Source organism: Nicotiana tomentosiformis, chromosome 2 (genome assembly GCF_000390325.3).
Source record: "Nicotiana tomentosiformis chromosome 2, ASM39032v3, whole genome shotgun sequence".
Classification (NCBI taxonomy): Eukaryota; Viridiplantae; Streptophyta; class Magnoliopsida; order Solanales; family Solanaceae; genus Nicotiana; species Nicotiana tomentosiformis.
The window spans coordinates 145293575-145308606 of NC_090813.1; the positions used below are offsets into that span (position 1 = coordinate 145293575).

The 15032-nt window shown below is 40.2% G+C and overlaps 2 protein-coding genes across 2 annotated transcripts; one reads left to right on the forward strand and one right to left on the reverse strand.

Moving 5' to 3' along the window:
- Positions 1-913: 913 nt before the first annotated feature.
- Positions 914-1636, forward strand: LOC138905794 (uncharacterized). Its single transcript, XM_070194311.1, has 2 exons — positions 914-1291; positions 1358-1636. Exons 1-2 carry the CDS (start codon positions 914-916, stop codon positions 1634-1636), a joined length of 657 nt encoding a protein of 218 aa, XP_070050412.1.
- Positions 1637-13855: 12219 nt separating this feature from the next.
- Positions 13856-14638, reverse strand: LOC138905795 (uncharacterized). Its single transcript, XM_070194312.1, has one exon. The coding sequence runs from the start codon at positions 14636-14638 to the stop codon at positions 13856-13858; it is 783 nt and encodes a 260-aa protein (XP_070050413.1).
- Between the last annotated feature and the right edge of the window lie 394 nt (positions 14639-15032).

Here is a 15032-nt window from a genome sequence, read left to right on the forward strand (position 1 = left end):
ATCCTTATCGACAACTATAGGAAACATGAGTTGCAATCATTTGTGGATTGTTTCGCCGGATACCACCAGATTCTGATGCACGAAGAAGACGCGGAGAAGACTGCATTTACCACAACATGGGGAGTTTTTTGCTACAGGGTCATGCCATTTGGTCTCAAGAACGCTGATCCTACCTACATGAGGGTCATGACGACCCTCTTTCATGACATGATTCACAAGGAGATCGAGGTATATGTGGATGACATCATCATCAAGTCTTGGAAGAGTGCGGATCATTTGAGTGACTTAAAGAATGTCTTTGACTGGTTACAGAGATATAGTTTGAAGCTGAATCCTGTGAAGTGTGCGTTTGGAGTTCCCGCATGAAAAGTATTAGGTTTCATGGTCAGCAAAAAGAGATAGAGCTGGACCCTTCAAAGATCAAGGCCATTGAAGACTAGCCTCCACCCAAAATCAAGAAGGACGTGATGAGCTTCCTAGGATGATTGAACTACATCATCACGTTCATAGCTCAGTCAATAGTAATCTGTGAGCCAATTTTCAAGTTGTTGAAGAAAGATGTCGCTACGAAGTGGATAGAAGAATGTCAGAAAGCTTCTTGGACAGAATCAAGAAGTATATGTCGAGTCCGCCAGTATTAGTTCCTCCTGAACCAGTGAAGACATTACTTCTATACTTGTCTGTTTTGGATAATGCATTTGGGTGCATGCTGGGAAAACACGATGAGACTAGAAAAAAGAAGCAAGCTATCTATTACCTGAGATGGAAATTTACACCGTATGAAGCCAGATACACCTTGTTATAGCGGACCTGCTACGCTCTGACCTGAATCACTCAGAAGTTAAGGTACTATCTATCAGTATATACCACATATATGATATCTAGACTCGACCCGCTAAAGTACATGTTTCAGATGCCGATGCCTATAGGAAAGTTTGCCAAATGGCAGATTCTTCTTAGTGAGTTCGACATCGTGTACGTGACTCAAAAATCCATTAAAGGACAAGCATTGACCGATCATCTTGCAGAGCACCCGGTGGACAAGGATTACAAGACGCTTACCACATATTTCTTAGATGAAGAAGTGGTGTTTGCAAGGGAGGACATTTTAGAGTCATATTCAGGGTGGAGGATGTTTTTCGATGGGGTGGCAAATTTCAAGGGAGTAGGAATTAGGGCAGTCCAAATTTCTGAGTCGGGACAACATTACCTGAATTCAGCTAAGATAAGATTCCCTTGCACAAATAATATGGCGGAATATGAAGCATGCATCCTCGGGATTAGGATAGCAGTCAATATGAACATCAAGGAATTTTTTGTCATATGATATTCTGATTTGCTGATACATCAAGTTCAGGGTGAGTGGACCACCAAGAATGTCAAGATCCTTCCATACTTGCACTACGTAAAGGAGTTGTGTAAGAAGTTCACCAAGATCGAGTTCAAACATGTTCCCAAAATCCAGAATGAGTTCGTTGAAGCCCTCGCAACTTTATCTTCCATGATCCAGCATCCAGATAAGAATTACATCAAACCCATCGAGATAGAGGTTCGAGATCAGCATGCATATTGTTTCCATATGGATGAAGAACCAGATGGCAAGCCTTGGTACCATGACATCAAAAGGTTCCTTTAAGTGAGAGAATACATAAAAAGTTCCACTAACGGTCAGAAGCGAGCATTGAGAAGGCTAGAAAATCACTTTTTCCTCAACGAGAAAGTCCTGTATAGAAGGACCCTGGACTTGGGCCTATTGAGGCATGTAAATTCTACTGAAGCAACAACGTTATTGGAAGAGATACACAAAGGAACATGTGGGCCTCACATGAACGGTTTCACTTTAGCCAAGAAGATTTTGAGAGCCGGATACTTTTGGATGATCATGGAAAGTGATAGCATCTGCTATGTGCAGAAATATCACCAGTTTCAGATTCACAGGGATTTCATTTGAGTTTCACTTAATGAATTAAATGTAATAGGTTCTCCTTGGCCGTTTGCCGCTTGGTCATGGATATGATCGGACCCATAGAACCTACCGCATCAAACGGGCATTATTTCATCTTTGTAGCCATCGACTACTTCACCAAATGGCTCGAAGCCTCGACATATAAGGCTGTCACAAAGAAGGTAGTGGCAGATTTCGTCCGTAACAACATAGTCTGTAGATTCAGAATTCCAGAGTCAATCATAATTAATAAAGCAGCCAAACTCAACAACAATTTCATGAAGGAGATTTGTGAGAAGTTCAGAATCATCCACCGTAACTCCACAACCTACAAGACACAAATGAATGGAGCAGTTGAAGCAGCCAACAAAAACATCAAGAGGTTCTTACGAAAGATAATGGACAATCACAAGTAGTGGCACGAGAATCTATCCATTGCCTTACTAGGTTACCGTAACACTACGAGGACATCCACTTGGGCAACGCCATACATGTTGGTGTATGGCATAGATGTTGTGATACCCACAAAGGTCGAGAAATCATCTTTGAGAGTTATCGGCGAAGCCAAGCTATGTGATGCTGAATGGATACATATCAGGCAAGAACAACTCATGCTCATCGATGAAAAGAGAATGAACATGGTGTGCCATGGTCAGTTGTATAAAAATAGGATGGTCAGCGCGTTCAACAAAAAAGTAAAACCTCGGCAGTTCACACCGAGGCAGTTGGTTTTAAAGAAGATATTTCCCCCCATCAAGAAGAGGCCAAGGGGAAATTCATGCCGAATTAGCGGGGTCCTTATGTGGTCCATCGAGTATTATCGGGAGGACCATTGATCCTAGCATAAATGAACGGCAAAGTCAGCACGAAACCCATCAATTCAGACGCAGTCAAGAGATACTACAATTCAGGTGTAGTCCTACAAGGGGATACGTAGGCAACCTACGTAGGGTCCATTATTCTCCCTGCCTCCTTGTAATAGTAAATCCAAATGTCATTATGTATGTATTTGGAACTAAGACACAACTTGATTCCCTTTGGCAAGAATATGTTGGCAATCCATGTCAGATTCAATCGAAGCACCATACATATATGAAATTGTCTGCTCTACCAATCAGAGAACCTTGTATATATCAAGTCGCCGACCCCGCCAATCGGAGCCCTGTACATAGCAAACTGTCCGTTTCGCCAATTGAAGCCTTTCGCACAGATCACACCATTACTTTGCCATATCGAAAATTTCGAGTAGATAGTTGCAAACTTCATCGCCGATCGACGACCGCAAATTACTTCTACAGTCAAGAGTATCTCTTAGGCATGCTCATTTACCTATCAATTTTATCTTAAATGTTTTAACTTTTTGGTTATGCAGCTTACAAGCATTTTTAAATTCAAAAGTCAAATACTCCCATCCCATGGAGATACTCCCATCGTGCGGAGATTTTACATTCAAAGTCAACTACTCCCATCGCACGAAGATACTCCCATCGTGCGAAGATTTTGCATTCAAAGTCAACTACTCCCATCGTGCGGAGATACTCCCATCGTGCAGAGATTTTAAATTCAAAGTCTATTACTCCCATCGCGTGGAGATTCAAATGCTCCGACGGCTGCAAAACGGTACACAACCTGGCTAACAATCAAGTTAAATTCAAAGTCCTATCCTCGGCATCCCAAATAATGCTCTAGAGCTCAGATCCTAAATAACGGCTAGCCGACAACCAGACATCATCATTCCTGCATATTTACATCACATCTTAACGTATCTGCATTACAATATATGTGTATATGTGTATTTTCTTTTGCAGGTTCAAACACTACAACGTGGAACTTCTTCTAAATACCAAACCAAGTTACACCGCTATGAGGGACAACAAACACATAAGCGATCCAAGGATCCAAACTCCAACTCAATACGATCAGCAGAACTCCAAAATCGTCAAGTCTTTCAAGTCTCCTCATCAAGCTACAATCTGTTAAGTCACTCGGGTTCCAAAATAATTCCGTCTTGCAATATCGTGTTAGTGGGACAATTCCTGCAAGTGCTACCCTCTCCAAATCATCATTCCAGAACTACATGAGGCTTGATCCTTGATAAGCCCGAGGTATGTAGGCGATTCAAAGCCAGAATTCAGCTTCTAATCTCCAACTCATAATCTTTCTCAATACCACGTGCCATCTGTGCAATACATACCTAGAGTCGGGACACAATTGGTCTTTAAGTCAATATTTTTGTCCGAAAATGTTTTCATCGTCTCCGGTCAAAGAGGGGCAACTGTTGAAGACAAATTTTGACCCTCCCTTTTAAAATTGAATTAGTTATACTTATTAACTAGCAATAGATGTGATAAAATATATTTGAATCAATAATACCTATTTTTCTAAAATATAATAGATAATAATAACTAATGTTGTTGAATTAATATGTAAGTTACTCTTACTATTTTGAACTATTAAAATGACCTTTATATTGTAGTAAACAAGTTTAACAATTAATATAATAAATTAGTCCTTAATTTATAACTATATTATCTTTATTACTTTAATTATCCAAAATTAGTTTCATAATTTAATAAACAAAATATTATAGAAATTGTTAATTAACTACAGTAATTAATAATATATTTGATGATTATAGTTATTATATGTAACTACGATAAATTAGGTATGATTAAGTTGATTTTACAAAAAGGGTTAAAAGCTCAAAAGGCTACAATTGTAATTAACCAATTAAACTCAATATGGCTACGTGTTTAGGTCCATTTCAACCATTTTGGCCTAAAACACATGGGCCCAAACGCCTTGACCCGGTCCATATCCACCTCTTCCATCCTATGTTGGCGATCCGTGTCACCCATCCGAGTCAAATAACAAATGCCATGTCACCCATCTTTTATACTCACAAAAGAAGCACAAATGAATCTGAACTGTCGATCCAACATATCAACGGTCCATAATTAATTTTTATTTTTCTTTTATTTGGAAGCCCTTGCCAAATCTCATTCCAAACGTTGGATCATAAAGATCCAACGACCGTCCCTTTTCTCATAATAAATCTTTTATTAATTTTATACTCTGAAATATCAGGGTCGTTGATTAAACAATTTAACGGCCCAGATTTAATCGTACACTTTTAATCCTTAGAGACCCCAAACCATCATTCGTTCTCAACCCTACTCGGATGCCTCTCTTTCCCAATTCTCTCTCTCTTTTCTCATCTCCATCAACCCTGTCAATCACAAATCCTTGCATAAACTTGTGCAAGGTTACAAATTCAAATCCCAGATCACTCAATTTGTCCCCCTACTTCCGCGAATATTGCTGATACTTCCATTTTCATCACCAAAATTCAAAAGCCCTAATCTGAACCCTAGACCTAAATCGTGTTATTGAGAACTGTTTGTTCTCCCATCGTTCTTTCAAATCCATGGCATGCATGACCGTGTCTTCGACTCTATTATCATTATTCTTTGTCCAAAGGTCAAACGCAGTGACCTCTAGACATTGGAGTTTTCTCTGATAGGGCTTCGCCTTCAACGGTCATCTCCTTGTGCCTAGGTAAATCCATGTTACTTTTTCTCTCTATTCTTCACCAATTTCACCTCTATTTGCTATCATCACTCGACTGTGTCACCTTCCACTACTAATTTAAAATAAGTTGGAATTCTAAGGCTTGAATGCCACTATAAAAGGGGCATTTAATGTCTTCACCTAAGAGACACTTAACACGATTAGAAACACAATAGAAAAGAAAAGGAAGGATTAAAATTTGAGATTTTTCTCACTAGTCCAGTAATACTCTGATTTTTGTTTCCTTTCTCTTTTGTTTTCCGGTTTGAGTTCAATCATTGTTGGTCTTGAGTTTGGTTCTTTAAACGGCTGTTGAATTGACTCTACTTGGTTTACTGCCCTACAGAAGGTCAGTGCCTCCTGACCCCTCTCTTTTACTTCGAATTAGTCGTATAACTTTGTGCTCTGATGATTTGTTAATTGATTTTCTATTGTTTATGTTAGATTTTGATGGTATAAAATTGTGTTTGTTATGACCAGTCTTTGTGTATTATTTCCACTGTTAACTTAGGAATTTTTGATTCAAAATGCTATATTGATGTTGTTATCGAATCTGTGTAACTAAACCTTATCTTTCATGATTCAATTAGTAAAAATAACTCCAACTAAGTAGTATTCTGATAATTAACCTCACTAAACCTCTGTGATTAAGTTAAGTGAATCTTTGTATTGGTTTTGTGTAATCTATCTCTATTAGTTAAATAGTAATTTTAGGGCATATAAGCTAATTGAAAACATGCTCCTAAACTTATCTTTATTTTTGTGGACCCCTAGATTATCTGACGCTCTTACTTGTAACATTATATTGGCCTTATAAGTGAATTTTTTGTATTTTATAACTTGCATTCAGACTGTCTACTTTAATAGTCTCTGATGACAAATGCGATAACCTGATGACTCTGCTAAGGATTTATCATATGTTGTTTGTAATATATTAGTTAAGTAACTAGTTTCAATTTTTTTTTATATTAAGCTCTTCTTGAGAACACTGTTAAACACTAAATCATCCTAAAATCTATAATATTTTGTTGTTTGGTTCAGCTCCTACATTCATGTTGACCTGTTGATTCTGATTAGCATCCTGCTTATGTTGTTATAACAGAATAACCCTTGTGGGTTCTCTATAATAATTTGATAACTAAGGAAACCATGCAATGAACCTTGCTAAGTACGTTAGGAAGATTATATATCACTGATCCCTGTAGTCGGCTTAATATTCACCCTTTCATGACCATTTGAGTCTTTGTGAGCTTCCTGCTGCTACACTAATAACCTCTACTTGCCCCGGTTCTAGCTCTGCTATGGTGCTTTACTTGGTTTGAATATGTGAATATTTCCCATTAAGGGACATGTTCTCATTGATGATAGTGATTGTTCTCATGATTTTAACTGATAAGAATTGGCTGTAACTCTACAATATATTGATCCTTACATGTATCTCATGTTAGTTTAAATACAAATCATGCATTGAGTCATGTTGGTATACTATGCTAGTGAACCTGAACCTGTTTGTATGCCCAACTGTTAGCTTAATGTGACCGGTTTAATGTCTCTCACTTTTTAGGCCTGCTCTTAACCATGCTGAAACCTTTTGTTAGAAAACCAGCGAACAGTCCCTATGACCTGAAATTACTTTGAAGAATTCTTAAACATCAAGCCTACAGTGAAACTAATAGAACCTACACCCATGCTTACCCCAATGTGATGCTTATCTGTAATACTCCTAAGTCTAAAATCCATGAGAAATGAAACTTGTTTACTGCTTGAACTTTGTTCCCCTTTTTGACTATGTCCTCACAGTGATCTTATGAATTTGAGATGAATTCTCTTAAGTTAGTGTTGTGCCCTTTCTTGTTTCTATGCTTTGATGAATTACTGTACCATCATTTGTTTCATAGTTCTTGTGTTTTGTATGTTGGAACTTTAACAGGATTTACCTGAACTCTTGTTCCCACTGCTTATATTTTAATAGTATGAGTTACCTTTTATTTCTTTTATTCATGTTTAAACCTTTGAGGAAGATTAGAAGTATGTGATTAATAGTATTTGGATGTGAACTTGTTGTGGTTGTGATCTCTCTCTGTGACACAAGTACTGCTCGGGGTCCGTGAGACCCTCGTGAACTCTGATGTGCCAAGGGCTCAAAAGAGAGATTATATCCATAAATTTATACCAAGCCTTATTCACTAACTCTTATTAATATTTATAGGATTAACACAAATGAAATTTGCCTCACTATATTAATTATCTTTTTGTTATTATTTTGTCATATTTTCTATGTTATTACATTTGATACACACTAATGATTTTTATTTTTGTGTGCATGTTTTGACTTGGGCCTGCTGAGTTCCATTGAGAACTTAGGCCCAAAGTCCAGTCCAGCCTGCTTCCCTTTCGCGTATAGGAGTTTTCCGCATATCCCAAGTGCTGATGGGTCTGGTTAAGCTTACCAAGCCCAAATTGTAAAGAGTCCAGCTTCTTTCTTTCCTCTACCTTAGAAAATAATTACTATTGTTTGCTACTTCACATGTATAAATATCTTTGCATGACTAAATTATCTATTGGATGATTTTCGATGCTTTGATTATCTAGGGACATAGGCAAGCCATTGCGAGTAGGTAAAAGCTGAATAAAAATCCTGCTGACCTTAGTTTTGACCACTAATCTCAAGTGTAATTTTTCAGCAAAAACAAAATTTTTTATCTTGTTGTTACTAATGATTTTCAATAAGTTTGGATTATGACAGATCTCAAAAGAAACACGAAATCTCTTTGAAAAATCAAACTACAAAAGATAATTGCAAAGTTGTTTCCTGAAATAAAAGTCAAACACAACCGACATTTACAAACGAGTAGAGCTCAACGAATTTCAAAATACAAGTGTCACGACCCAAAACCTATAATAGTTGATGGCGCCTAACGCCGCCGTTAGGCAAGCCCATACGTGAGTCTCCAATTTTTTTTTTTTTTAACTTTTCAAAAATAGAAATTTTCTTAAATATACCGAATAGAAGTAAAATCTCATGGAACCGTACATACTTCTTTCCCAAAAATATCAAGTGTGTACATAAACCACGATGATAGTAATAATAAGTACAACAGTGCATACACGATATTAGACCCCAAAACCCGGTGCCATAAGTGCATGAGAAATCTAGGGGATATAAAAAACTACTATAACTACTGTCTAAAGTAAAATAGACAGAAATAGTAAATAAAGTAGAGGGAGACTCCGGTGCTACAGATTGAAGTAAGGCAAGCAGATCACCACGAAGTCTCTGTGAAAGTGTGTCTACACGCCCGTGTGACCACTAGAAGTACCTGTCTCAGTACCTGCACAATAAATGCAGAAGTGTACCGTGAGTACGTAAAATAATGCATATCCAGTAAGTATCTAGTCTAACCTCAAAGTTGTGACGAGGGGTCGACTTGACACTTACTAGTGGTCAGAGTTTAATAACATACATAAAGTAGACATGGAGGATGTACAACAAGTAGCAACGAAGCAGATAAAACATTAATAGTAAATTACCAACATGAATCTATGTAAAGTCACTAAAATGTCATAGTCGGTCTCGAAGGCACGAACACAGATGTTATCAAGAACCAAATCAAATATCAGGTATTAAGCACGAGTCTGCCTAGGCGTCCGTCCTGATCCCATAGGAATAGTGATACAGAGTACTGCCGAGGCGAACGATCCGATCCCATAAGAATAGTGATGCATAGTACTACCGAGGTGAACGACCTGATACCATAATAATAGTGTTACCATACTGCCGGGGAAAACGGCTAGATTCCATAAGAGTAGAAAAACTACCTCGCTCGCAGAAGTACATGCGAGTCGAGAAGACACGGATCTATAGTTCATCAAATATTTCACAATTTTCCAATATAAGAGGCTTAATCAATATTTTATTCTAACCTCAATCTCAGTCATAAATTAAGAAAATCAAGTACGCAGGGTAAATACAAATACCACAATTAAGGCATTATGTGAATCTAAGTCTATCAAGACATAACATAAATATAGCTACGTACGGACTCTCATCACCTCGTGCTTACGTAGCTCCCACAGCAAGTAGCACATAACCATTAATACACCTAAGGGGATAATTTTTCTTTAACAAGGTTAGGCAAGAGACTTACCTCACTTTCAAGTTCACTATCCGACTCTTTAACCTAACTAGAACTCCCCAAACGAAGCCGAGCAATATGAAACTAATCAAAAGTCTTATAAACTAATCAATAAATGATCAAAATCTCATAATTTAACTATTAGACAAATTTCCCAACCAAATTCGAAAAGTCCATAAAAGTCATCTCCGGGCCTACGTGCCCGAATTCCAAAATTTTCAAAGATAAATTTTACCCATGACCTCACAAACTCAAATATTTAATTTATTCCCAATTCCATAATCAATTTTGTGGTAAAATCCTATTTTTATCAAACCCTAGGTTCCAACAAAAATCCCACAAATTCTCTCTAATTCCATGTTAAATCTACACATAATCCGTGTATTTAACTCAAGAATTGATAGGGGTCACTTACCATGTGAAGTTGATAAAAATCCCCCAGCAAATACTCTCAAATTCATCCAAGACCAAGTGGAAACTAAGAGAAAAGAGACTAAGTCTCGTAATAAAACAAAGCCTGCCCAGTGATTCCTTCTTCGCGATCGCGAAGGCCAATCTGCCACTAGCCAAAAACACCCTTCACGTTCGTGATCAGCTGGTCGCGTTCGTGATGAATCAGCCCCTAGCCTTCCTTGTTCGCAATACCCTGGTCGCGTTCGCGAAGGCCAAAGGCCTTCCTGCCCAGCCCCACCTTTTCCTTCTTGGCGATTGTGATGAGGCCTCCGCGTTCGCGAAGCACAACCAGGTCCTCCTTCACGTTCGCAGACCACCCTTTGCATTTGCATAGGGCAACCATATGCCCTCAAAAGTTTCTTCTTTGCGATCGCGAAGCACACCAGCAGTTTTCAACCAACTCCAACTTGCTCCGGGTGGTACGAAACACACCCGAGCCACCCGGGACCCCGTCCAAATGTATCAATTAGTCCATAATCATATTGTATGCTTTCTCGAAGCTTCGGAATACACAAAAAAACACTGGAATCAAGAATCTCACCTCAAAACCTCATTTCTAAGCTTCAAACTCATTTCCACCAACTCCGAACGCGACGAAACATACTTAGACAACTCAGAATGACGCTAAATTTTATGCACAAGTCACAATTCACAATACGAACTTATTCCAAGGTTCGAAATCCCAAACGGACATCGATAACACCAAAATCCACTTTAAGTCAAACTTAAAAAATTCTAAAACCTTCAAACTGCCAACTTCCAACAATAAGCGTCGAAACGCTCTCGGCCTACACGAAACTCAATTCGAACATGCGTCCAAGTCAAAAATCATCATACAAATTTGTTGGAACCCTCAAATCCCGGTTCTGAGGTCGTTTACTAAAAATATTTACTCAAGTTAAACATTTCAACCTTAGGCCAGTATTATGGATCTAAGTGTTCCAAATTCAACTCAAACCCTTCCAAAACCAAACCAACAATCCCCGCAAGTCATAAAACAGTAAAAGCACGTACGGGAAGTCTTCAATAGGGGAACAAGGATCCATAAAGCAAAATGAACGATCGGGTCGTTACATTCTCTACCTCTTAAATAAACGTTCATCCTCGAACGAGTCTAGAATCGTACCTAGAGTGTTGAATAAGTGTGAATATCTGCTCCGCATACCCTCCTCAGCCTCCCAAGTTGCCTGCTCGACTGGTTGACCCCTCAACTGAACCTTCACTACTAAAATCTTCCTAGATTTCAACTTGAAAGCTTCCTATCAACAATGGCAACTGGCTCCACTTCATTACCCAAGATGTCATCAAGATGCACTGTACTGTAATCTAACACATGCGACCTGTCAGCATGGTACCTCCGGAGCATAGACACGTGGAAAATCGGATGAACTCCCGATAGACTGGGAGGCAAAGTAAACTTGTAAGCAACCTCCCCAACTCGCTTCAACACCTCAAATAGGAAAATAAACCTCGGATTTAGCTTACCCTTCTTTCCAAATCTCATGATACCTTTCATCGGTGAGAAGTTCAAGAGAAATTTCTCGTCCACCATAAATGATAAATCACGCGCTTTCTGATCCGCGTACCTCTTCTGTATGGACTGTGCTATGCAGATTCTCTCCTGAATCAACTTCATCTTATCCAAGGCATCCTTTACCAAATCAGTACCATATAACCTAGATTCGCCAGGCTCAAACAAACTGATGGAGGAACGACATCACCGACCATATAAAGCCTCAAATGGAACCATCTCAATGTTAGACTGATAACTGGTGTTATAAGAAAACTTGGCCAATGGTAAGAATTGATCCCACTACCCTTCGAAGTCAATAATACATGCACTCAGCATATCCTCTTGAATTTGAATTGTCCGCTCCGACTGCACGTTGGTCTGCTGATGAAAGGCTATGCTGAGCTATACCCGGGTACCTAACTCACTATGCACTTCTCTCTAGAAATGCGAAGTGAACTAAGGGCCTCTATTTGAAATGATAGAAATAGGCATACCATGCAGCCGGAGAATCTCCTGAATATAAGTGTGGGCCTACCTCTCTAAAGAGTACGTAGTCACAACCGGAATAAAGTGTGCCGACTTGGTCAGCCTGCCGACAATGACCCAAATGGCATCAAATTTCCTTAGCGTCCACAGCAACCCAACTACAAAGTCCATAATGATGCGCTCCCACTTCCACTATGGTATAACCATCTGCTGAAGTAGGCCACCTGCCCTTTGGTGGTCGTACTTAACCTGCTGGCAATTCAAACACCTTATCACATACTCGACTATGTCCTTCTTCATCTACCGCCACCAGGAATGCTACCTCAGGTCACGATATATCTTTGTAGCACCTGGATGATTAGAATACCCGGAACTGTGTGCCTCATCTAGAATTGTCTCCCTCAGATCATTAACATTAGGAACACATAAGCGACCCTGGAGTCGTAGAACATCATTAACATAGATAGTAACCACTTTGGCATCACCCCGTAGTACCGTCTCTCTAAGGACTAACAAGTGTAGATCATCATACTGGCAAGCCTTGATCTGCTCGGAAAAAGAAGATTGATCCACCACACGTGCATGAACTCGACTGGGCTTAGAGATATCCAACCTCACAAGTCGGTTGGCTATGAACTGTATGTCCAAAGCCAATGGCCTCTCCTCTGTTAAAATGAATGCCAAACTACCCAAACTCTCAGCCTTTCTGCCTAAGGCATCTGCGACCACATTAGCCTTGGCCGGATGATAAAGGATAATAATAACATAATCCTTCAGTAACTCAAGCCACCTGCGCTGCCTCAGATTAAGATCCCTCTGGTTAAATAAATATTGCAAACTACGATGATCGGTGTAAACCTCGTAAGACACCCCGTAAAGATAATTCTTTACGTCCAACTCCAAATCATGCACAGGGTAATTCTTCTCGTTGTGATTTAGCTGAAGTGAAGCATATGTAATAACCCGCCCCTCCTGCATCAATACATCATCCAAGATGTGTGAAGCATCGCAATACACAGTATACGTCCCTGATCTAGAGGGAAACAAACACTGGCGCAATACACAGTATATGTCCCTGAATTATCGCCTCGCACGCATCGGACAATCAGAACGGAGCACCCTTATGGGTTAATCTAGTCAAAGGAGCTACAATAGACAATTAGTCCTCCACAAACCGACGATAATAACCTGCTCACCCTAAGAAACTTTTGATATTGGTCACTATGGTAGGACGAGGCCAACTCTAAACTGCCTCAATCTTCCTTGGATCCACCTGAATACCCTCACCCGATACAACATGCCCCAAGAAAGCCATGGAGTCTAAATTAAGCTCGCACTTGGAGAACTTCACATATAGCTTCTGTTCCCGCAAGGTCTGAAGCACTAGCCTCAAATGCTGCTTGTGCTCCTCCATACTTCGTGAGGAGATCAATATGTCATCAATGAAAACAATGGAAAATGAGTCAAGATATGGCCTGAACACCCGATTCATCAAATCCATAAACGTCATTGGGGCGTTAGTCAAGCCAAAGGATATCACTAGAAACTCAAAGTGCCCATATCTGGTCCGGAATGTCATCTTTGGAACATCCGAAGCATGAATCATCATTTGATGATACCCAAATCTTAAGTGAATCATTGAGAACACTCTAGTACCCTGTTGCAGATCAAACAAATCATCAATGCGCAGCAATGGATACTTATTCTTGATGGTGACTATTGGTGGTAATGAATGCATATCCACATACTCTCTTACTTATTCTTCACAAATAACACTGGTACGCCCGAAGGCAACACAGTTGGCCTGATGAACCCCTTCTCAAGCAACTCTTGAAGCTGCTCCTTTAACTCCCCCAGCTCCTTTAGAACCATGTGATAAGACAAAGTGGAGATAGGGTGGGTTTCTAGCACCAAATCAATGCCGAAATCGATGTCCTGATCTAGTGGCATACTTGTTATATTGGCAGAAAATACATCGGAAAACTCTCGTACCACCATCATTGAATCTATCACGGAGGTCTCTGCAGCAGTATCTCGAACAAAGGCCAAATAGGCCAAACAACCTTTCTTGACCATATGTCGAGCCTTCAAGATAGAGATAACTCGACTGACCTCTGCCCCCAGGCAGAGCGCCACTAAACCCACCAGAATGTCGGGCCATAGAAAGGAAATCCCCATCTCTGCCTCACGGGCCATAGAAACCTGAATCTCAGGGTGCAGACCAGCAATAAACCTCTGCACCCTCTCTACATCTGTGGGGAGTATAATAGTTGCATGGCGATACAAGTCACTGAATCTCGCCTCGTAGTCGGTCACAGACATATGACCCTGACGGAGCCGCTCGAGCTGACCCCGTAGCTCCTCTCTCTCAGAAGGTGGTATGTACTTCTCCAAGAATAGATGCATAAATTGATCCCAAGTCAAGGGAGGTGAACCTACTGGCCTACTATGGAGGTAAGCCTGCCACCATCTGCGGGCCTTGCCCTCAAGCTGATATGTGGTGGAGTCCACCTCGTTGGACTTCAATATCACCATGTTACATAGCCTCTCCTTGCACCGGACAATGAAATCTTGTGGGTCCTCTGACCGCTCACCCTTAGAGACAGGAGGACGAAGGCTAGTCTATCTGTCCAGCCGCTTCTGCTGCTCAACGGTCGCGGATGGTCTGGGCTCTGGCATGACTGCTGCAACTAGCTAGACCCTGCTCGCAAGTAGTGCACCTAGGGTCTGATAAAAGGTAGCAACGTGCCTGGGAGCCTGAATGGTAGGGGTCTGTTCTCCCCCTCCCACCTGATATGTGGATGGATCCGCTGGAAATAAACCAGCCTATGTCATAGAATCCATGAACCACAACATACGACCTATGACCTCCTGGAAGCCCGGTGTGGTCATAAAATCTGCTTGGGCCGGCTCAGCAGCAGGTACCTCA

Excerpts from the sequence above, each read along its gene's own strand:
- LOC138905795 (XM_070194312.1), bottom strand. The coding sequence starts at position 14,638 with ATGGTGATATTGAAGTCCAACGAGGTGGACTCCACCACATATCAGCTT.
- LOC138905794 (XM_070194311.1), top strand. The coding sequence starts at position 914 with ATGCCGATGCCTATAGGAAAGTTTGCCAAATGGCAGATTCTTCTTAGT. Across the intron at positions 1,292-1,357 it reads TCCTCGGGATTAGGATAGCA|GGTGAGTGGACCACCAAGAA; the intron begins GTCAATATGAAC and ends CATCAAGTTCAG.